The sequence below is a fragment of the Passer montanus genome, unplaced genomic scaffold (assembly GCF_014805655.1).
Source record: "Passer montanus isolate IOZ18808 unplaced genomic scaffold, ASM1480565v1 scaffold34, whole genome shotgun sequence".
NCBI lineage: Eukaryota > Metazoa > Chordata > Aves > Passeriformes > Passeridae > Passer > Passer montanus.
In genome coordinates, this window is record NW_024368152.1 from 9,378,669 (window position 1) to 9,402,592 (window position 23,924).

A 23,924-nucleotide genomic window follows, 5' to 3' on the forward strand; every position below is an offset into this window, starting at 1 on the left:
TGATTCAGTATCCGGCACTGCTCATCTCATTTCTAAAAATGGTATTGAAAAGTTACAAACTATTCAGAGGTGATGGGAATAAGTGAGGAAAGGCAGGAAAACCACCTTTTCTTTTTACAGCAAATAGCAAACACCAAGTCTGCAGGTCGTCCTACGGGTTGTTGCACATCACTGCATCTGTGCCCTTCCTCACTACCCAAGTGGCATTTACGAGGTTAAATCTCTGTTGCCAGAAGCTCATCTTCTCTATGCCAAATTTAAAATCATGACAACCGTTTTCTCATGGTATTTATCTTATAAGTGTAAAACAGGGCACTTACAGCTCCTAGTGACAAGATAAGAGGCAGGTGCAATGCTGTAGAGAGCCATTTCCAAATGGCTCCGCTGTCAAGACTGGACTCTGGCTGCAGCACCCCTACCCTCTTTGGAGCCCTGTTCTCCACCTCAAAGCAGACACCTCTGGGACTCACTCCTCCGTTGGTTATTTCATTACTGTCATACTCACTCCTTTCTACCCCTTGAAAACAGGCATCACCCAAACTTGCAGGTGTTCACCCCAAAACAACCCTTCTCCCATTTCTGATCCTCCCCTGTGCTGATGTGGGGAAAGGACACTCAAGACACAGACAGCCCCTTGGCACTACCCTGGAAAGGCTGAGCTCTGGGACAGAGCTGTGCTCTTCTCACAGACCTGTTCTTATTGTTAGCTTGTATACTTCCCCCCCCTCCCCCCCCTTTTTGGGGGGCAGGAGGGGACTGGGGGAAGAGGTTTGAGTATTTGGTTTGGTTTGGGCTTATTTTTTGGTCGTTGTTTCAAAGAAAATCACCACCAACAACCAGGTAGGAGTACATATCAGGCTCATTAGGAGTTCAGGGAACTGCTCATCAAATTTCAATATATAGCTAAACTCCTGTTATTTAAACAAAAGAGACGGATTAAAAAAAAAAAAAAAGGACAAAAAACTAAAAAAAAACCAAAACCCAAATAAAACAAAGCAACAACAAAAAACCCCAAACAAAAAGACAAAACAAAACAAAACAAAAAAAAAAACGAGACAGATTTTTAAAAAAGGGACAAAAAAACCCCCTAAAAAACCAAAATAAAACAAAGCAACAACAACAAAAAACCCCAAACAAAAAGACAAAACAAAACAAAAAAAAAACCCACACCAAACCGACAGCCCGCAGTGGTGCTGGGCGGAGACAGACCGACCTCATTCATGGCTTTCTCTGTGAAAAGGTTTACGTTTTCCCCCTGTCTTCCCTTCCCCCGCACTCCCTCCTCCCCTCCGTTTTAATTTTGGGACGGATTAAGACAAGTCTGGAGTCGGTAGAACTCCTCCCACCCGGCAGCACCAGGGTACGAGCGCCTGTGCTCCCCTAAGCATGCGGAGCCCCGCGGTGCCCGGAAAAAGCCGATTGCTTCATTGAGAAAAAAACCGGCCAGCACACGAGATACCGCATCAGCCCCCGCGCCCGGCAGCGGAGCGGACTCTGCTTTTAGGGCAGCTTAAGCCACTACCATTATTACTGTTATTATTTCATTTGATATTAAAATTAATACCAACATCTCGACCCCAGCCGCAAGGGCAATCCCCGGAAAGGCTGGACCTGCCGGAGCTCTGTCAGCAGGGGAGCCGCGGTCAGCATCGCACTGCTGCACAGCGCCGTGGACACACCGGGATACACCGGCATACCCCGGCATACTCCCGGGGCCCCGAGCCGGCGGACCGCCCCCGAGCCCCCGGCGCGGCTCGGCAGGGCTGCGGAAGGACGTCTCACCTTGTTTACCCCGAGCGCGGCCGAGCGGGGCGGGCGGCGGCGGCGGGGCAGTCGGGCTGCGCGCTGGGCACCGTGCGGGCGTGCGGCGGCCGGCAGCGAGCACGGAGGCAGCCAGCGTCCCCGCCACGTAAGTAGTTACTGATACGCCGGGTGCCTCGGTGGAGGGGAGCGGCGCGGCTACCCTCTCCTCCCCATGTTCCATCCCCAAGAGAAAAAAAAAGATCGCACTGCTGCACAGCGCCGTGGACACACCGGGATACACCGGCATACACCGGCATACTCCCGGGGCCCCGAGCCGGCGGACCGCCCCCGAGCCCCCGGCGCGGCTCGGCAGGGCTGCGGAAGGACGTCTCACCTTGTTTCCCCCGAGCGCGGCCGGAAAGCCGTCAAACAAAATTTGCTCTCTGCATTTATTTTTTAAGCGAGTCTGTTTAATTACCCCTCATGGCCTTTCGCTTATCGCCCTCCCAGCCCCTGCGCTAAGAACTCGGCCCCTTCTCGCCGCGCCGGTTTTTCTTTTCTTTGTGCGTGAACTCCATTAAACGCGGCGAAGGCAGCGAGCCCCGCTCACAAATCCGCTGTGCAGGGGGAGCGTGGGAGCGCTCTCTATTCTCTGGTTGCACTTTTTGTTCTGTCGCGACAACGACAGCCCGTTCCTTTCCGCCAGCGCGGAGCGGTGCGCGCTGCCCCGCGCTCCGCCGCGCTCCCGTGGTGCCGGTGCGGCTCTCCCCAGCCGCCCGCCGCGGTCCCGCTCCTTTGTCGGCCCAAGTTAAATGCTCCCTCGCTGTTTCGCGGGGCATTCTCGGAGCGCCCCGGGCGCTAGCGGCGAGGCTCCCGCGCCATCTACAGCCGAGCCGCGGCAGCGCGGCGCTGCCGGGCCGTAGGGGAGCGGAAGGACGGTCCCGCTGCGCACACCGCGTTACCGACCTTTTGTTGCCGCCCGCGCTGCGCGCCCCGCGGGAGCGGCGGCCGCCCACCGCTGCGCGCCCGGCCGGCGGCGGGAACAAAGGGCCGCGGGCTGAGCGCTCTCTCCCTGTGCCCAGGACGCGGCGCTGAGGCTGGTCGCCCGCCGCCGCCGCGCTCCCGCTCCCGCCCCCCCCGCCACACAAAGGCAGCCGCAGCTGGACGGGCGAGGGACCGCGCTCCACGCCAGGGCTCCGGTGCAGCGTCTCGGCTGGTCTTCTCCATACTCATGAACATACAAAGGTCAACCCCTATCACGATAGCACGATATGGGAGACCGCGGAATAAAACCCAGGATTTTGAAGAGCTCTCGTCCATACGGTCCATCGAGCCAAGCCAGAGTTTTAGCCCGAATCTAGGCTCGCCGAGCCCGCCGGAGACCCCGAACTTGTCGCATTGCGTTTCTTGCATCGGGAAATACTTATTGTTGGAGCCTCTCGAGGGAGACCACGTTTTCCGAGCCGTACATCTGCACAGCGGCGAGGAGCTGGTTTGCAAGGTAATGCCTCTCCTTGTTCTCCCCCTCCCCCGGTTCTCCCCTGTCGCGCCTGGGTTTCCCGTGTCTTGCAGGAGGGCGAGCATGGCCGTGTACCTCACTTACTGAATGTTGGAGAAACAAAAGGCAGGGAGACAGGATTATGGGCGAATCCTGTAACTTTTCCCTCTCTCCACACAATGGCCACGTTATAGCGGTGGCCCGGAGCCAGGTCTGCCTTCTATTGGCAGGGGGATATTGTTCTGGAAAGAGCCGTTTTTGAAGTAGGTTTTAACATGAGTTCAGACCAGGAGAAAACCTCATCTTCCCCACACTCACTTTTCAAAATGGAGTAGGGAATCCCCTGCTAATTTTAAGGTGTTGGGACCTGCTGCCTTCCTCGATTTTTACTGCCCCCAATTCTGTGCTTTGGCTACGGAAGAGGATGGAGAAGCGGGGGACCTGGGGGCAGATTGCCATCAGCTTTATCTTAAAAGCGATTTAAAAAAAAAGAAGAACCACATCTAATTAATCAGCCTGAGCTCCCTCACGGTGGAGGTTGTTTGCAAACAGCATCCTCCCCCACTGCCCAACTGAGCAAGAATAAAACCTGCACACCTACGGTTTTTAGAAGTGCAGACAGAATAGCTATCCCACTCTTTGTAGCCTGCCGGCTTTTCTCTGCCTCCTCCCAATTTGCTCCTACTATTAAAAGGTGAGCTGTGGGAAAAAGAAATCCGCATGCGTGCACCTCTGTGGAGGGGTGTTTTTCTCTTTTTGAGCTGAGGGAATATTATCCTTTGTTCCCAAATTGTGATTCTTATTGTCTGTAATGAAACAGACTTATGTCCAGCAAACTGAAGCAGTACCCAGTAGTAGTTTTTATAACTACATAGCAAATTGCAACCTTCCAGCACATGCTGCAGTGTTTGTATTATTCCCAAAACACAGAATTAATGCCATTTGGCAAATTTCTAGATGGAAAAGTAAATGTATTATAGCTTACTAGTGTTCCAGGGATTAATAATAGTGTTGCTGACTGTTTCATACTTTCTCATACTCGATTCATAAAAAGTTATGGACTAGGCTGTAGCAGAGAAGTGAGAATAATTGCTCCTCCTTGCTATTTGTGAAGATTGGAGTTCAGAGGGCAATTTAAATATGCTTACTGATTGAGTTATAAAACCTGATGTTAAGGCAGCCTAGGACTTCATGTGATTATTTAGAGAAAAAAAGGCCCATGGCTTTGCTAAGAACTAATATTGCATGCTGAACTGGATGCTTTGTTACTAAACTGAAACAGAACATGAGAATTTCGAGAATGAAAGCCCAGCTCGATGCAGTAGTACAGTGCTGCACTCTAGGACATTGGCATCTTTTCATGAAATAAACAGATCTCACAAAGCTGCTGCTCTGCATGAAATTCTAGGTGAACTTGCATAGCAAGTAGTAAAGCGGGGGCTATGCGCTTCTTTGTTTCCTGTTTGGTTTGCAGGACTAAGGCACTGTTGATAACAGTATGAACAGTATAACTGCAGCTCACAAAGACTGGGCCGTTTTTTTTTTCCCCCTTCCATTTAAGCTGTATGTTTTTAAGCTGATCCTGACATTTGAATAGTATCAGTTTTTCCATATGTGCGAGGCACTACTAGCTGTGCTCCAAGAACACGATCTTAGCCTGGCTTGCTAGTTTCTGAGTATGCAGTTGTCAGTCCTGAACTCGGCTTAATTTAATGTGTGCTTTAAAATGCCTGCAGTATCATGACAACTATTTGTCAAGTAGCCTTCCGGCAAAGAGAGGTGCTCTCTGGTATCTTACTGAAGATGCTCTTGGAGATTGCTTGCAGAAACGCTGGGCTGGATAACAGACACATACTGATGATTCTCAAGATTCATTTGGCTGCACCCACCGACTGTACAGATGCCGTTATTTGCTTCAGGGCTCTGTGGCATCCAAACAATGGTAACTTCTCACTTCTAATTCCCAGCGAGACCTAAATCAAACTGCAGCTTATTGGACATTTGCTGAATTGAGGCCAGGGATCTTAAAAGCTGGGATACAAAGAAGCCCTTGATAGAAGGTGTTTGACACTGTAGCAGTATGATAGTGCTTCCTATCTACCCCCGTTCAAACACAGTACCGGCACATATCCAGGGCTACTTATTTAAACATAATCTGAGAACCACAAAATGTAACTAATTTACATTATGATAATCTGGTTTAGGAGAGAATTCTGGAAATATGTCTTTTCACATGAAGGGTTTGAGCTACATGAATATTCCTGCTTAAATTTTATTTTATAGCAGCTGCTTTGTAGAAGAGCCATTCACTTATAATGTAGTAGTTATGAGTTTTGAGATCCAAATGTCAATGAATTCTCCTCTGGAATGAATTGCACACCAGGGATTTTAGCAACACCCCCTCCCCGCCCTGGTTCTGCTTCCCTGGTGCACCATGTCACCAGAATGCCTCCGTGCTAATCCTCCCCCCGTAAAATGTGCTGGCTCTGTTTGGCAGTCTGCCTTTAAGGTTGTTTTTCCCTGTGCTGGGGTAAGGCAGTGCAGGTATGAAGTGACAGGAAAAGGAGGTCTGTGAGGATGGGGTGTCCCATTTTCTTGGGATTTGGGTCCTCTTCTGTGGAAGGAGTTTATTAGGATTGTGCTCTGAAGCATTAAACAATGCAGGTTTTGAAGCCTCAGGTAAATTTTGACTGAACTGTATCTTTCTCACTCTAATTTTTAAAGGTTTATAAAGCTTTAGAGAAAACAGGAAGATATTTGCTTCTCAGAGAGGGTACAAATGCCTACTATCAGAATCCAAATGCTAGAATACAGAAAAGAAGAAAACAATTGCAGTTTAAAGCAGTGGTTAGAGAACTAGACCAGTTCTTCATTTTTATATTTCATTTGAAGGATACATGACTACCTTAAATTCTTTTTGCTAAAGTAACAAAACACCAGTAAGTTACATATTAATCAAATTTTTATGCTGGTGGAAATGCTAATACTTGCTTTGCAGTCCTCTGCAGCAAGTATAATTAAAAAATAAAAATCACTCCTATCAATACTTTGCTCAGTCTCTTTTAGCACACTGACTTTTGTTGTTCTCAATGAAGTCTTTCATTTTCTTGTAATGTGGTCTTTTCTCAATTGACTCAAATACTGATTCATTCGTCATCACTAGATTATAGTAACTTTTTATATTTGGGTTTCCCAGCAGCTTTTTTAGTTCTTACAGCTCATTCATAAGATCAGTGATAACATACTTAGTAGTAAAGGGACACTTTGCTTTTAATGGAGCACTTGATTGAAATGCAGAGAGTTCAGGGTGGTTTTGTCTTTGCCTTTTGAAGGGTGTTTGTCTGTGCTCCAACAGGCAGAGCTATTTCCCGGGTTGTCCTTCTGATCTTATAAACAGCCATTGTGGAACTGAGACTTGGAAAGTGAAAGTGACTTTGCTGTTTTTCAGAGATGAAAGAAAGGCAGGAAGTAAATAGGAATAGCAATAGATGATACTTTAAGCCTGAAAATCCTTAAGGCTTTAATGGGTTAATAAAATCAAAAGAGCCAGGCATGTGTATCAGGGTGGATTTAATGTGACAGCTTCTCTCAATAGAAAGCTACTGGCTGTATTTTTTATGAGTTTATTTAGATGGAAAATAGAAAAGAAAAAGCTTCCTTCTGAGTACTGCCCTTATACATCACTGGTCTTCACAGCTTAATTTAGATTGCATTCTGGATTTGATCAGGTGCTAGCTAATGTAGCTACGCTTGCTACTAGTTTTGAAGACTAGCCTTTCCTGTCAAGGTTACATGTCTTCTTTGTGGGGTTGTACAGTCTGCTTTGTCTTGTCCTCAGTGCTATGAGTTTGTGACATCCTGTTTACATTGGTGCAGCTTTCAGCAGTGACATAAATTGTACTTGGAGATGGTTTTTTTAGCAGAATCAGATGCACCATGACTTCACTGTCCTTCATGTCACTAACCCTGGCTTTACTGTCATTGTTCCTGCAGGTGTTTGATATTGGCTGCTACCAGGAGTTATTAGCACCATGTTTTTGTCTGCCTGCGCATAAAAATATCAACCAAATTACTGAAATAATTCTTGGGGAGACAAAAGCGTATGTGTTCTTTGAAAGGAGCTATGGGGACATGCATTCGTTTGTTCGTACCTGCAAGAAGCTTAAAGAAGAGGAGGCAGCCAAACTCTTCTATCAAATAGCTTCTGCTGTTGCACACTGCCATGATGGTGGACTGGTACTGCGAGATCTCAAGCTGCGGAAGTTTATTTTTAAGGATGAAGAAAGGTAAGTCTCCCTCGTTATGGCTGGGGGTGCCTGAGGTCAGATAGTTGAAGTTGGAGGATATTGTAGCCTTTGTTTGTAGTACACTTTATTTTCCTCTGCAACCTCATCGTAGGTTTTTATTTTATCTTCTGGCTTGGGTTTTGGAATAAAGTAAGTATAGAGAGCTGTTTGCATCAGTGCTTGGCCTCTGCATCTCCACCTAGAGGAGTTTTCTCATTCCTAGTGGGGAGACATCTGCAGGAAAGCTCTGAAAGGGTGTCTGGGGTAACAGTTGCATTATCATAAAGGCTGCTGGTGTTAAAAGAGGACGTTAAAGAGGATTGGGAACTGAAATGGCTCGTTCCAGTGAGGAGGTGTAAAGAGGAAGAGCAGTGAAGTATTTTCTGTAGGACTGTTCTGAGGACATCTTGTTTTCCATGCTGGGAGGGTCTGGAGGCTGCCTGTATGAGTATTATGCGGTCACTAATCGTACTAAGACTGAAACTGCCTTGCCCTGGGGCTGCTTGTTTGTAGTATCAGCTGTTATAGTACTTGGGGAACTACTGGGGTTTTTTTTTGTTTGTTTTTTTTTAATGATATCTCCTCCCTAGACACTCTCCTGTGTAAATGATATGGGGAAGGAGTATGGGAAGACAGGGAAAGAAATAGCACTGGATGCTCTGGATATGATGTTGAAGTGCTCTTTCTGATGTGGAGCAATACTATTGTACCTGTGGAAATTTCCTCTTTCCTTGTCTTTACCAGTCTTCTTTGTCTTGAATAATGAATTTATTTGCAACTTCCACGTAAGGTATCAGAGCAATAAATACTGTCAGAATAATGTCAGGCTTTCACAGAGTGATTAAATTGGAAGATGACCATTAAAAAAATCCAAACATATAAATGGGAGCAGAACCTGCCTTTGTGGTTCTTCTGGTCTTAGTAGAGAATGGGGAGATGTTTTGCCTTTTTAATTGAATGCTAAAAATTGTCTGAAAACTTGCTCAAACTGCTGCAGAGTGAAATGGTTGTTCTGGAGAGCTTTGCAGTGCATATCAATTCTGTTTGGGGGAATTACAAGCAATAGCCAAATTCTCTATGTTCTCCACAGGCTCAGGAAGTTGGTGATCTAAAAATCTGAAAAAACTAATACACAATTCATTCAGGAAAGAAAAGTTCCTGGTCTTAAAATAAAAATGACATCATAAAGATGACAATCTATCCCGTTTAAATATTCTCTACTTTTATTTTATTGCAAGCTAAGTTTTCCAAATAAGCTTCTCCTTTTAATCTATTTACAGACTGAAAAATAAGATATATTTTCACTTCTTAATTCAGTTCAGATGATTGTCTGCAAAGTATTTTTCTACTGCAGCCCCAAGGTCTGATTCCTTGATAAAAAAGCATAAAATTAAACGAGCTTAATGTCCATTTATAGAGAAATGCAGAGCAGGTAGATATAAACTGCACTTCCACAACTTTCACTCCCAGCTTAATAACTAAGTACCATTCTAGAACCTCTGATGCAGATAAGAAGGAAACTTGTGCAAAATAGTTGAGAGAGGGATGTAGCTGATAACATCCTAATGTTTAAGTGGATTTTTTTTCCTGGGGGTATATCTAAACATGTGTGGTTTTGCATGATGAGCAGAGCTTGGAAGAGCTCCTCCAAGGGAAGGCAGCATGAGCTCAGAGCAGTGCAGTGGGAGCAGACGTAGGCCTGTGCTGAATGCTCTTGAACTCCTACCCTGCTGCTTACTAGGAACTGAGTGCAACATAGGAGGCACAGGGCCAAATCCTTCAGCCACCCAAGAAAAGTGGTGTGTACTGTAATAGCAGCGTTGGCTTTTATGAATGTTTTTAACTTAGCTGTTGTCTGCAAAATGACACTGTTACTCAGTTTTGAGCATTGTCTTCTAATTATACAATAATTCACTTTAAAGGTCAAATAGGACTTGCTGGTTATTTTTAAGATAATCATAATGCGGTTTTCTTCTGGATGTAATGTTGGTTTGTAAGTAGGAAGGTATTGTAATCCTCTCTCTCCTAAATAAACAGAGATGAAATAATGTGAGATAGAAATAGAACCAAACAGCAGTGACTGCCTTTTTTCACATCCTCTGATCATCATACTGTAATCAGTCATCACTTTCAATCTCCTGCTATATTTAGAAATGAAAAATCTTCCTGGTCCTCCTGAGTTCACAGAGGTGTTGGTGTGTTGCTTGCACCCCTCTGAGCTCCCATGTGTCTGAGGCTGCTGCTGAGGGTGCCTGTGTGCTGAGCAGTGCTTGAGGAGCTGCCATAAGCAGCCATGCCCGGCAGATGGGTGCTGCACCATCCCTTGCTCTCTGGTGCTCATAATGAACCAAAGAGGGAGAGAAGAGATAAGAATGATGTTTTGAGAAATGTGTGTGAACTCTGCTGCTGTGTGTCACCTGCTCTTCAGTGCAGCTCTTTCTTAGCAGTTCTTTTCCTATTTCTTCAAGGCTGTTTTTTCTGCAGTTCATTTTAAGTACCTACCCCTTTGGAACTTCCTCTTCCTGGAGACTCTCATGGCCTTAATTTTGGTAGAAGAAAAGATGTGAAATCCAGCATGCAGGCAATACATGAATGGAAAACTTGGTGCTTTTATTTTTTTTAAAGTAAGATACTTGTCTGCTGTTAGCTGAGAGCTGCCAGACTGGAGGAGCCAGAAGGAATGTGAAGGTTATATGGAAGTAGTTGTTTAAAAAAGAAAATCAATTTTAAAGCATTTCTTACTACATCATCTTTCATTGATCCTAATGAGATCCTGGTAGTTCAGTAGAAAAACAGAGCTCCTGAAGTTTTGCAGGTGGTGCATACAGTGTTGAAACTCTTCTACTCCATTTCCATTATCTAAATTACAGCTGGAATTTGCAAAGATTTGGGCTCCTGATCTAGCAGCACCACAACTGCTCTTAGCTTCAACTTGATGTCCCCACCAAAAATGTGTGTTATTTGGATGTTGCAAATCACAGTGCCTTGGGATGTTTCTAATGAACTGGGAGGTAAGAAGGTGGAATAAAGTGTTGTTGTAGGCTGGTAGCACTGAGCATTTTGTAGGGGTCCTAATGGTACTAGAGGTGTTCTCCTTAATGTGGTAAATCTATGAGACTCTGATCATGTCTTACACTATTACATGTGTGTAAATATATTAGCACTTAAAATGAAACTCAGAATTCCACTGTGGAAACAAAAAAAATTGTCTGTTTCAAGGTAATTTATAGTTTATTTAAATCCTGAACTGTAGGAAGTTTGAAGATAGGGTAAATTGCATTCCATAAAAATGATGTGTGCTGTTGCTACATGAGTGTTTTGTTTTGTATAAAAGGTAGTGCAGTTGTGTTTTTAGGGGGAGGTGTCTGTAGATCATTGGTAAACTATAAATGAAATAGCCAGTCTTGTAGTATTGAAATTTCAGAGTTAAACTCCATAAACCTGCAGCTGATTTTGATGAAGCAGAAGTTCTAAGACATTACAGCATGGCTGGAAATGTTTTGTAAGACTGGGTTAGCAAGCAGCAGCACATCTATTAAATGATTGTAGTGGCTTCCAGGATACTGAAAATATGGAAAACAACACTGACTTGCCAGGCTGAGTCTCAACAGACTTTCTAAAGTACCTCTAAGATACTTGAACACTTCAAAAACTGTGTCTTGACACTTCAGAATGAAACTTGAATCCAAAACAGTGAATGACCTATGATAAAACCTGTGTTCTTGTATGTTTTCTCCTTCCATCAGTGTTGTTAAATCTTTTTTGTCCTGGGTATGAAGCCAGGTTGGTATTGATGTGGTGAGCCTCTTGCTTTTGAGTATTTTATCTTGTCATGGTACTTACTGTTTTCCATGTACAGCTTGTCCTCATAGTAGGCCCTTGGGCAGAACAACCGTGCCCTTCTCCTAGCTGGTGTCCCATAATGATGCTGCAGAACAGGCAGGTTTTTTTTGGGTTGTGCTAAAAATAGTGCCATACACAGTATATAGCTAATAAAGCAGTTCATCAGTCTGATACATAGCAGATGCTTTGAGAAAGAGCCATCTGAAAGATCTCAGAATTAAATGAAGCATTTCTGTGTTGGTTGTTTCAATGGTTTGCTTAATACAAGAACATTTCTGCTGTCAGGGAATTATTAATTTCTTTAGTGCATTTTTAAGCCTTTAATTATATTAAAATATTAGCTGTCGTAATATTTGAAGCTTAAAGACCTTGTACATTCATCATACTTGTTGAAGGGAAAATTAAAATAATTTTGGTATTTAGATATTGTAATTTTCCTCTATTCTTTGAGTAAATATGAGGCAGGTGGGATTCAATAAAAATAAACAGGATTTGACACTTTTTGCTCTATGCCAGGGGAATGCAGCCAGTGCAATACACTAATTTAGAAAGCCTGAGTTAACATAACGTATTTACTTGGTGCTCTTAGAATATTTTTTCCTCTTTAATTTCTCAGCTTTGAGAGGATGATGCTTTAACATGACCTAGTTATGTTGTTTCGAATCCTCATGATAGAAACCTGATTCCACAAAAAAATACAAATGCATATACCAACCTTTCTGCGTGTAGACCTTTAATTTTCTTATAGTTAGTAATAAGCTTTTCTCCCCAGCATTTGTCAGATTATAATGTGGTGCAGCTTTTTCATCAATGTGTTAGAATTTGCTGTTACCCTTACAATTCCATAGAGAACATGTAAGTTAATGCTTTCCCTTATCCTAAAAAGAGAGTCCTAAAGTGGGAGAAAATCAAACAAAATGGGAGTGCTCTTAAAATACTCGAAGATTTAGAAATAAAAACAGTCTTCATCTGTTTTGTCATTTAAGCATTTTGCACTACCCTGAATGGGGCCACAGGACCAAAGAGCACAAGTTCTTCAATAGGGGAGATTCACAGGTCAGATTTCAAACCAGAAATTATTATTCTTAGAATACGGGAGGAAGGTGAATTTCTTTCCTGGGAGTAACACTGAATTTGTTTTGTGTTTGGTGCCCTTCCCAGCAGGAGGGAAGAGGGAGGCTGGCTGCAGGTGGTGAATGTCACAGCCACCCTGTGAGGTTCATAAATCTCCCCCTGAGGGCATAGATAGTCATACAGGTTAATTGTTGTGCCAAAGGTTATAAATTAATGCAAAAGCCAAGGAAGATTTGGCTGCTGTTTGGCCCTGGGATGATGATGGGAACTCAAATGGACCTTGAGTCAGCTCAAGGCCTTCCAGTGAGACCAGGAGTGTCAAGAGCCTTTGCTCTTGTACCCAGCGCTGGAGTTTGTGGGAGGTTTTACCCCTGGACTATCTGTGCTGCATAGCAGGGCCTTGTCTTCTTCACTCTCCCTGTTCAGGCAGGGTGCTGTGGTATGTGTTGGCTGTCATGTCAGTCATGGGTGGTGCCTCTCCTGAGATGCTCATCATGGGATTGATCTCTGACAAAATGTGCCTTGTAGTCCCTGGGAGTAGGCGTGTCTTAGGACATCTCAAATTCACTTCAACAGCTGGTCCTTTTGAAGACTTGAAAACCTCCATCCATGGACTTACTGCAGAATGGTCCATGTTGAATTTTGAGTGGAGGCTGAGGGTATCTGGATGTCTCTGCTGGGGGTGAGTGAGAGAGGGAGGCAGGAGCCCAACGAGCCACAGCTGCAGTGGATTATCAGAGTGAAATTCTTCTGCTGCCTTCTCTTTTAATTGTCCTTATTATCACACTGGGAGATTACTTCGGGCTTGGGAGGGAGAGGAAAGGTGGGGATTGTAAAGAGGAGCCAACCTGGGCATATTTAGTCTTGAGCACCTGCTTTTTTGCTAGATGTGTATTGCTTGGAGAGAGGATTGCAGACATCTAAGCAATAGGTTTTCAGTAAGGTTGTGAAATAATGGCATGGCCTTAGAGATGTTGAGCACCCATTGTAGGCTCAGAAAGTGCAGGGCTACTTTCACAACATGCAGTTATGTTAAAAAAAGAATTGTGGTCTTCTTTCCCTGTGGAGCTTCATCATGCATTGTATCAAAAGATCTAGAAAAGATGGGAAATAGAGCATATGGTTGGCAGCACAGCCTTTTAAAACTGATCTTCAATGTGATCTAACAAGATAAAAGTGAGGTGGTGAAGTAGCTGCCCTAAGTCAGATTCTTATAAAAAATGTATTGGTCAGGGTATTGTAACCGAGCTCCTCTGTGGAGGGGTCTGCAATGGGTTTCGCAGCCTGCACCCCAGCACATGCATCACTGCCTACCAGCTCTCTGGGGAGCATGTTTTGTCTTCAGGCAATGAGGGCTTGGAAGAAACAAAGTATACAGGACAGGCTGTTCCCAGCAATCATATTTGAGTGTTGTAAAACTGAGGTCTTTGGGACACCAGTCATTCCTGGAGGTGAGTCAGAGCATTTGGAAATGGAATTCTGTAGGGAAAAAACCCAGACCAGCTTAAAACAAGTTAAAAGCTCTAAGTTGCTGGATACTGCATGCCAGAGGGGTGCAGGCAAGGCTGACTGTGCTGTTAGCATCCCTGCAGAGGAAGGGTGGGGGAGATGTAATTTTTAGAGGCTTCCTTATTGTGCGGAAGTACGAGTGAAGGAATCTTCCCTTAGGAACAGGGTTCATCCTGTAAACCTGTACTGCCTGAAAGTCCCGGTTGTCTTTTGAAACATATCCTTGAGCCTGTTTCATTATGCAAGAGACTGTCTAACAGCCTTTGTGCAGAGTTTGTTTTTTTTCTTCTCTGAAATTGTGTAGGATGTTGTGTGGTGAATACCCATGCTCTGTGCTGTTAACGATTGGAAAGGGATCTATTGATGAAAGGAGCAGGATTTAAACTGATGGCATAACATTTCCCCCTGCTCCTGTGTGCCTCTCTGCCCCCAAGGAGATTGGGTAGTTGTGAGTTCAGAACGAGTCTTTTCACCAAAGCTGCAAATCATCTGCCGGGGCTTTCATTACCGCCTTCCCTGTCTCACTGGCTCCCTGATGAAGAATGCCTACTTCTGCATTATTTAGGAGAGATTCCCTTGGTTAAAAAAAAAAAAAAATCGATTAGCAAAAGATAACTGCTCCCAATGTTGAGCTTCCCTTTTATTATTTTTTTTTGCCTCCTTGTGCCTCTAATTGCATGCATGCTTTTCTCATCATTATGACGAGGTGTGGGCAACTGACCTCGATTAAATGACCTGTAAATTATTGGCCACCTAGGAGCAATCCCTGGTCCACTGGGCAGTCAATGGCTTGAATGCCTTTACTTAGGGAAAGACTTTCCTGGTCTCAGTCAGAATAATATTGAAATGTGAGATAACATTGCTTGGTTGCTTTTAGCCTTTTGCTGTTGGAGGAATATTGTGAAGCACCTTTTGAAATTGCCAATTTTTATTTATCTGCATTTGTATTTAAAAAAATGGTAATTAAGATGGCAAAGATGTTTGTTTCCTGATCTCCAGTCTGCTGCATAGAATGTGTAAATCTGGATTTTTTAATTTTACCCAGACTAAGTAACAATTGGATGGTGTATCTGGAGTGTCCATGGCAGGATGTCTCCTTCAGTCTCTTCCAAAAGCAGCTGATTTGGCTGTCATACGGGGAGTGTTGCTGTGCAAAAATTGTGGTCTGCAGTTAGTGTTCCCAAGATAGGAAGGTTGGCTCAGCTGTTGCTCAGGTATTATTTCTCATACAGATGGCTTTGGGGACAGACTAGAGGCAACTGCTTTCATTGATTCAGGTGCAGGCTCCTTTACTACTGACTGCTTATTCACTGCAGTCTTACTGACTGCTTATTCACACTCAGACTATCACTTGTTATCTCTGCTTTAAATGTTAAAGATTTTTTTGCTCCTGTCTTATGAGTTTAGAGCCCTCTGAATAATTCAGCTGATTTTGATATGGAAATTGTTTGCTTTTGGAAAGCAAGTGTGAATGTTGGATTCTTATGTCCTGGTTTCGGTGTCAAAAAGCAGGGTAGATTTGCTGGTAGTCCCAAAGTGCTGCAGGGAAGAATAATGTGAATCTGTTGGAAAAAAAAGTGTGGGATGTGCAACAAAGGCAGAGGTGAGTGCTCCGAAGGTTGCATCGGAGAACCTTCTGGAAGACGTTTAATTGATTATGTTTTGTTACATTACTGAAGAGCAAAGTCTGAATGCAGTCAAGTAATGAATGGCATATTGATAAGAAACTCAGAGTGGTATTGTTTTTCATGGGTTTCCCTGACGGTTTCTATGGGGACAAAGACGCATTTCCCGTCCGAGTGCTGCTGCTGCCCTCTGATTGCACTTCTGTGGTTTCATTCACCAGTAATGGGAAAGCATTCATAGGCAGAATAGCTTCCCCTTTTTAAATAGCCATGATTCAGAGTTGTATTTTTTTTCATGCATTAAACTAATGCAGTGTTTTATCAATGATCTGATAGATGCATAATGCTCTTTTTCCAAGTGCTTATTTGGGGTCTGCATTAAAACTTGAAATTATGTATTGTAATTACGTAAGCGTTGGCAAAAGTCTTTGTTTCCCTGCAGAGTATGTGTACAAAGTGATTCTCATCCGGCTGTGGCAGTAGCTTACATTTGAACTTCGGGGATTAATTTTGTTGCAACTGTTTGTCAAGCTCAAATGCTGGTGCTTTTGGAAAACTTTTTTCTCTTGTGGGGATCCCTTGTGAGGATCCTTTTTCTCTTGTGGGGACTGATGTGAGTTAATTATTTAGAGAATGAGAGGCTTTTAGAGAACTATTTTTATTTCTCCTTTTTCTTCTCTGTGATGGGAAGCACTTCAAAGTTAATTGTGATTTCACACCTTCATGTTTGGTTTTTTCTGTTCTTTTTTTTTTTTGTCCTTAACAAATGTCAAATTTTGGGTTACCCAATTAATCTGCAGTTGGATGCACTCCCCACCCTTTTCTGTGGAGGTTCTGTGTTCTCAGAATCGACTTGTAGTTTTCAGGGTCTGTTTGTTGTTGTTGGCTTTTATTCCTGTTCATGGCTATTTGATTTCAGTGCTTTCTGAGAAGAGGCATGTGAGGGATAGAGATTGCTTCTCATTCAGCATGTCTCTGCATTTCTCTGTATTTAGACTTTGACTCCCCTTTTTCCCATTCCCCTCCATACTCCCTGCCTGCTTTCCCAACCCAAAAACCAAACCCTAAAACCTCACTGGATTGCAGAAAACAGAGCTCTTTTAGCCAATGCCTGAAATGCAGAGTAAGGGAAGACCAGCAGAGCTGGAAGTTGGTTTCTCACAGAGATGGGGTGCTGTGCACTGGGAAATAGCAGCTTCTGAGCCAGGCTGCTGCTTTTTGATTGCCTGAAAAGACGTGAAATGACTGTTAAAAGGGGTCTGAGAGCTGCTGTGTACACACACCTGTGCAGTACCCAGTGGAAGCCCTGCACAGACTGTGTTCCATTTGTGAGGCTGAGGCAGGTGAAATCATCTGTCACTGAAAATGGGCTGCAGTGGGTCTGCCCAGCCCCAGTTCTGGCTGGTGGTGAGGGGTGCTGGCAGAGCCACCTTCTGAGCTCTTCCTATTTCCAGCTGTGTCAAGTCAGACAGCCCTTCCCATCCTCCAGTGCTCTCATTGCTGCACAGATGGAAACTCTGTGTTGTCATCTACTGCAAAGACACCAGACTTTACAGATGAAACTGGGACACCCAGGTTTTGCCGGGGTGTACCTGGGAGAGGAGAAAGCCGTGCTGAGGCCATGCAGCTGGCAGCGTGTGCTCGGGGGATGCAGGGCCTGCAGGCTGCCAGGGAAATGCATGCCCGGTGCTGCGGGAGCACTGCCTGCTTGCGGAGGAGCCATTTCACCACTTGCACCTTGCACACAAGGGACTCTCTGGCTGAGGGTTTGGGGCTGACCAGGAGGAAGAGGACTGAAGGTTGTGTTTTTGTTTAATTTGGGACCTTTTGTTTCCTCAAAGCCTGTCAGCTCAGCAGGATGAAAAACCTGGCTTGAGTGTTTTCATTTGCCCACAGCTTACAGAGGCACAGGCAGATAAGGGCCAGCTGTTGTTCCATTTGCTTGCTTAAACAAAACCCGCTGTTTCGTGTGGAGGCTGCAGCACCTTGCAAGGAAAGCAAGATGGGGGGATATGGCCTTTGTGTGCTGCTTCTGTTTTATTATCAAGAAATGATTTCTTCTCTTGGAAAATAATAAGAGTTTTTGACACACCTTGCAGTCTGTTCTCTGTGGTTTTGTACTGTGTCTGTTGTAGGAAATGAGAGATTAGGGAATGCCAATAATTTTATGTAATGTAAAAGCTTCTTATTGAACTGTTTTTCTAAAAGTCTTCGGCAACTCCCAGAAATGTAAAATAGGATAGGAAAGTAAACAACATTTCCCTGTGTTGTTGACACTGGGATGGCAGACAAGTTTGTGTGGGGGTGAATTCCCTCCTGGAAGCTGTTTATAAATAGCCTGCTCTGCCCCACTCCCTGTGTGTGTGTTCTGCTTCTGTTAGTTAGCAGGAGTGAGTCGATGCTTTCCTGTCTGGCAGTTCAGTGACTTAATGCATGTTTGAGTATCTGGCCCCACTGTTTTATTGCTACACATGCTTTTCTATGGAAAAACTGAGGTGGGCAATGCAAATGGAACCACAACTCATGTCCCTGCCTTCCCTTTCATTTCCTCTTCTCTGTTCTCTCCCCTCTTTGGCATGTTTTTTTCCTCTGGGCGTTTCTCCTTGCTTCTCTTCCTATGCTGTGCAGGTGCAGGAATGTCTCAAAGCTGTGCACTGTGAAAGGACTCTCCTCAAGTTGTGGACCCTCTGCTTTGTGTACAAAGGGAAATTTCTGTGGTCTTGGTAATTGTAGTTAAGGTTTTCCTTGCAGCCCCTTTCCTGTGTGGTGCATTGCTGCTGTAAAGTATTGTTTGAGTGCTAATGAGGGGGTTGTCCATGGCCAGAAGTACTGTTAGGATGGCAGTGGTAATTAATGAGGAAGCAGGTGTATTGAGCAATGCCCATCAGCACCAAACTGGAGGAGCAAACACTAGCCTGTTTCAGGAGAGAAGGAGCTGCCCTTACACACTGTGCTTGGGAGCCAGGTATTTGGAATTCTGTATTTATGACTTCCTCATTTGGGGCATGTTGCCAGAGGGGCTTTCACCTCTGCTAGTAAACGTATTTAGCTGTTGAAAAGGTCCAAGTGTCATGAAAGTTTATGGCACAGTTGCCTCTGGAGTACTCCATGGAGTAAAATGCTCTTCTGTTGGTTCAAAAAAGATAGGGCTGAGCTGCCCTGGAACTAAGTCTAAGCCAAAGCTGGCCCAGATGTCTTTCGCAGCTCAAGCTCAATCAGTGTTGTCTTCAGTAAACATTTAAGAAACAAGGCTCTCCTTGTCTATTTTAATGCCTGTTAAATTACGTGGTTTAGTCAAGAGACGCAAGTTCTGCCTTCTGGGATGAAGTCCAGTCCCTGCCTGTGAATGTCTGTGGTATGAGAGCAGGTCCATGACACAGGACTAAGAGTGATGGTAACAGACCTGTGGGGTTGAGGGATGAGGGCACTAAAACTCAAAGTTAATTTATGACTTGAAAAATTGTTGAAAAGAAAATCTGCACTACTGCTAGGTCTCTCTGCCATCCCAAGGCACTGGACAAGTGTTGCACTGTGGAGACTGTTCTCAAAACCACCCTTTGCTGGGAAATAGTGTAAAGGGTACGTGGTAGTAATCCTTTGGATGCCTCCAACAGGGACAGATTTTTAAATATAGATACAAAGCCTAGCAGTGAGAAAGGAAAGAAAGGTTATGTTCATCTAGTGCTATGACAAGCAGCTTTGCATCAGTTTTTTCCTGCTCCTGTGTGATATCCATAAGGGAAGAAAATTCTCTTGCAGAGATAATTACTGCAGCACAATGACAAGTTCACAGTGCTTTGCAGGCAGCAGGAGTTTGCAATCTAGATAAGGCATTCCTGTCATCTCTGCAAGTCCTTTACCAGCTTTTCTGTTCATTCCGGTGCGAGGAGCTCCTCCGGCTCAGCTGGGTAGATAAGCTTGCTGTTAATCTTGGCCTTCAGCTCACCTGATCTCCCTTTGCCCAAAATTATTCTTCTGTTTGGGAAGACTGAAATCTGTTAAAAGTGCTCTTTCTTAATTTGCTTTAAAATTGCTGGGGTAAAGGAAAATGTTCGTTGGTCGGAGGGATCATTAAGGGTCAGAGTGACCATTCTAGTACTGTTAAACCTTGTGAAATTACAGGTGTACAGAGTGGCTTTGCCAGCATGAAGGTCTCAAAACAACCTTTTGTAGTTAGGACTGGGTTTGCACTTGAGCATGAATCCTACATGGGTAGGTTAGAGTGCATCCAGCTCAGAAGAGGTCTTGAAGTTTATGTCCCCCTTTGGGAATCATGTCTATGTAAAATTAACCAAAAGCATGAATATGGCAGTTCCTTTTTTCTCTTTAAGAGAACTTATGAGCGAGTTATTATTTAAACTTATTAATGAGTTTACTGGACATGACTGTTTGAAATTTGGTAGCTATATGTGTGGCAGTATTCCCTATATGTATTTCATATCTCTAACCAGTATGGAAGAGACAATATCAATTTATCTGTAATGACTGCTGTGAGTGGGATTTTAAACTGATGCACTTCTGCAGTTGTCAAATTTTGTAGAGTATGGCTATTATAACCATACAATTGCAACAACCAGAATTTATGTTTGATGTTTGCTTACCTTGATGGTGTGTTTTGTTTCTTTTCTCCCCCCCAGGACTCGAGTGAAATTGGAAAGCCTAGAAGATGCTTATATTTTAAGAGGAAATGATGACTCTCTTTCTGATAAGCATGGATGCCCAGCCTATGTGAGTCCAGAGATCTTGAACACAAATGGCAGCTACTCTGGCAAAGCAGCGGACGTATGGAGTCTAGGTGTCATGCTTTACACCATGCTCGTTGGACGCTATCCTTTCCATGACATTGAGCCTAGTTCCCTCTTCAGCAAGATCCGTCGTGGGCAGTTTAACATTCCAGAAACTCTATCCCCTAAGGCAAAATGCCTCATACGTAGCATACTGCGTCGAGAGCCATCAGAAAGGCTGACTTCACAGGAAATTCTGGACCATCCATGGTTTTCTACAGATTTTAATGTATCGAATTCAGGATATGGTGCTAAGGAAGTATCAGATCAGCTGGTGCCTGATGTCAACATGGAAGAAGACTTGGACCCATTCTTTAACTGAGCACAAAGACTGGTGTTCAGAAGGTACACAACCTGGAGATGGACACATGAAGGAGCCCTTCCTGACCGCGTTCAATCACATCCTGCATCAGCCTAGCTTGGTAGCAAAAGACACTCAGAGGTCCTCAGATTGAGAAGGAACCTCCACAAGGAGCTAATATAACAAATGTAGCATGGGGACAGATTGGGGGGGCGGGGGGAGCTTGCTATCAGGTTAGATTGATTTGGAGGAGAAAAGGCAGCATGGAGCAATTGTAGCTTCACCTTTTTGGAGCCAAGGAGACTGCACATGCCAATTCTGGTGCAGCTGTATCACTCCTGTTTCTGTTCCATTAAAAACAGTGGTAACTCACAACAAATAGAAACTTTTTTGCCTCAGCTCACATCTTGGCATCGCACTGTTAGATATTTAACTTCAGCCATTATTCAGGGAAAATACAATTGGCTAACTTTTTTTAATCAGATGTCTAATAATTAATGGGATTAATACAAGAAAAAATTAGGTGCACAAAGACGGACATGAAAAGTGGGTGCTAAAAAAAAGCAAAATTTCAGTTCATGTCTCTTGATAGCTATTTTCAAGTCGTTTCTTCTAAATAAACTACTTAATATTCTTGTCAGGAAATGACATTTTAATGCGTTGTTCCCTTAAGGGGAAGTAACTGTCATTTAACAGGCTGTTCTGTTTTGTGTCAAATGGTTTGTTGCAGGAAGCTATTATAACTCGAACTTTCAACTGCGTTACTGCTATAATAGGAGAAAAAAAGAAAAGAATAAAACTGTATAATTTTTTTTAAAGATATGAGATACTGGCTTCCATATCTGCCATGCTGCACGTATATGATTAGCAAGGGCAGAAAGCCCTTAATGGTGTCTTCATCTGAGAACCAATCTCTTCTTTACTGACTAGCCCATATGTAAATAGAGGGCTCTTTATTATTGAGGAAGAGTATTGTGGGTTTTTTCTTTTAATTCCTTTAAACTTGGGAAAAGAATTGTTTGATTTTCATTTTTGTTTATGTCCAGACTAAGAAATAAGAGGGTATTAATAAGCTGAACATTTATATTACAGATATTCCTCTTGAAACATACACAGTAATATGCACCTTTTGTATTGTCAAGACTTATTCTATTTATTGAAGAAAATGTCACAGTAGTGATGTATTAAGCCAGTACTTCAATTACGGGTTGACTTGGGATGACATGTTACATGCTGTAGTTAACACACTTCTTTTCTGTTCAGGTATTTCTGTCCCTAAATAACTTTTTATTTAGCTTCTTTTTTTTTTTTTCTAGATAGCTTTATTTGATTTAGACTGGCAAATGTTTTTATTACGGCTTTTATATTGCTGTATGATATTGAAATCTCTTGGCATAAATATTTGTGTTTCCAGTACCTCAGTTGTTCTGATATTACTGCCTGTATACGTTTTGTGAAGTGGTCATGTTTTTTGGGTAGGTACATGTGGACTCTGTAGTATGTAAATGTTACTTGAATTTGTGCTTAATTATAGTATGTGGCATGTGCGTACAGCTACTTGGCATTTGACGTATGGATGCTATTTGCCTGCCTTGCAGGAAAGTTATGGTCCCACTCTCAAGAGGATGTTTCACAGTTCTTTATCAAGAGACAAAGCTAGCTGCAGCTGACCTGCCTTGGTTCTATTTTGGTAACTAAGAATATAAAGGAGTAATGTTTTTACACTCTGAAGATGGTGCTGTGTCAAGAAGGACTTTTTTTTTATTTTATAAGTACCTTATAGGAGGAAAGATTGGTGATGTGCATGGTGGGGTTTTACTGCCTCTGGTGCTTTGTCATGTATTTGGTTTAATGTTTTTGTCCTAATCTCTTCAATAAATAAAATTGTGCATATTTAACTAAACTTCAGTGGTGAACAGTGTTCTTACTGAATGTCTGAGGTGCTGCAAGAGTTTGCTCTGTTAGGATTATTCAGCTGGTATTTTTTGTGTTGCTGACAAGCTCTTGCCTAGTCCCATAAGCTGAGAAAACTTAGCACTTATATTTATTTACAAGGTAACACTGTAAGCCTTTTCATCAAAAATTTTACCATTTGCTATGAATAAAACTGGCTTTTATTTTCTTTTCTTTTGGCTTGTCCCTGCGTCTTACCAAGCCCATTTACCTTTTTCAAGAAGGATATTGAAATGTGGTGAGAACTTTAGTGCTGGGAGACCCTTTGATGAAGAGAGGTACCAAAGTGGAGTGAGCTGGTATTTGCACTTCCCGAAACCCTGGAGCAATGTGCATCTTGCATTTGTACGTCTGTTCCAGAAAGGATGGTTCTGAATTAGCATCTCCTAATTTAATGTATTCTCTTTAAGGCCAGATTCTGTTTGTTTTTCAGTTTATTAATTAACAGATGCAGGTAGTGACATATATAAGAGCATGTAGGGTAATAAGATGCTTTGAGAATGTGAGGCAGGATAGATGAATCCTGGTCTATTAAGAAAAGACAGTTTGAACTGGGCTTTTGATTTAACAGCCACACTGCAGGCTGTTTTCAGCACCTCTGTAGTTTCAAAAAGCTATAGGTGGTTGACAGTCACCCCTAAAGAAACCCCCCAGTCTCAAAAGTCCCCATTGCAAAATAAAGATTATTGCACTAAAACTGCTAGCACAGGGTTTACTGTCAGCCTGGCTGACTTGGAACTACATGATTTCTTCCTAGGTAATTCTTGGCATGTGTTTCAGTTGGTAGATTGAGAATTAAAACTCGATTATAGCACTCACCAGAAATGTTATTAACATGTAGAAACATTTGAAGATCAGTTTTTAAATGATCTGTATGCCTGCAGCCAAAGTTTAAATTACTTGAAATTCTTTCAAATCAAACTCCCACAATAAATGTGCTTTATAGAAAAAAAACAGATTGTAATCAGTCATAGAGAGAAGGGGAGCACTGAGGATTTCCCTCTCCCCCACTAAAACTTATGTGAACAGCTTCTGTTCTGTTTGGGTGGAAGTAGTTAGACCTTATTTTCCAGCAACCTGCACGTTTGCTTTTTCACTGCCAGTAATTATACAAAAAATGCAGCTGACTAATGATTGCTCGTTTGCAGTGAATTTTTTATTTGAGGATAAAGCTGCAGAGGAATCCTTTGGCAGCTGAAGTCAGTTTTATAAAATGCTGATGGGGTGTCTTTTTTTTGGAGCTTCCTTGTTCCTAAAGCTAAACCCAAGAGGGGGATTTGTGATTCTGATTTCCTTTTTTTTTTTTTA

The 23,924-nt window shown here is 43.2% G+C and overlaps 1 protein-coding gene across 1 annotated transcript; it reads left to right on the top strand.

Moving 5' to 3' along the window:
• The first annotated feature begins 1,798 nt into the window (after positions 1-1,798).
• Positions 1,799-22,566, top strand: TRIB2 (tribbles pseudokinase 2). The gene is made up of 4 exons (XM_039715577.1): positions 1,799-1,909; positions 2,826-3,244; positions 7,235-7,527; positions 20,216-22,566. The coding sequence occupies exons 2-4, from the start codon at positions 2,975-2,977 to the stop codon at positions 20,682-20,684; spliced, it is 1,032 nt and encodes a 343-aa protein (XP_039571511.1). The 5' UTR covers positions 1,799-1,909; positions 2,826-2,974; the 3' UTR covers positions 20,685-22,566.
• The last annotated feature ends 1,358 nt before the right edge of the window (positions 22,567-23,924 follow it).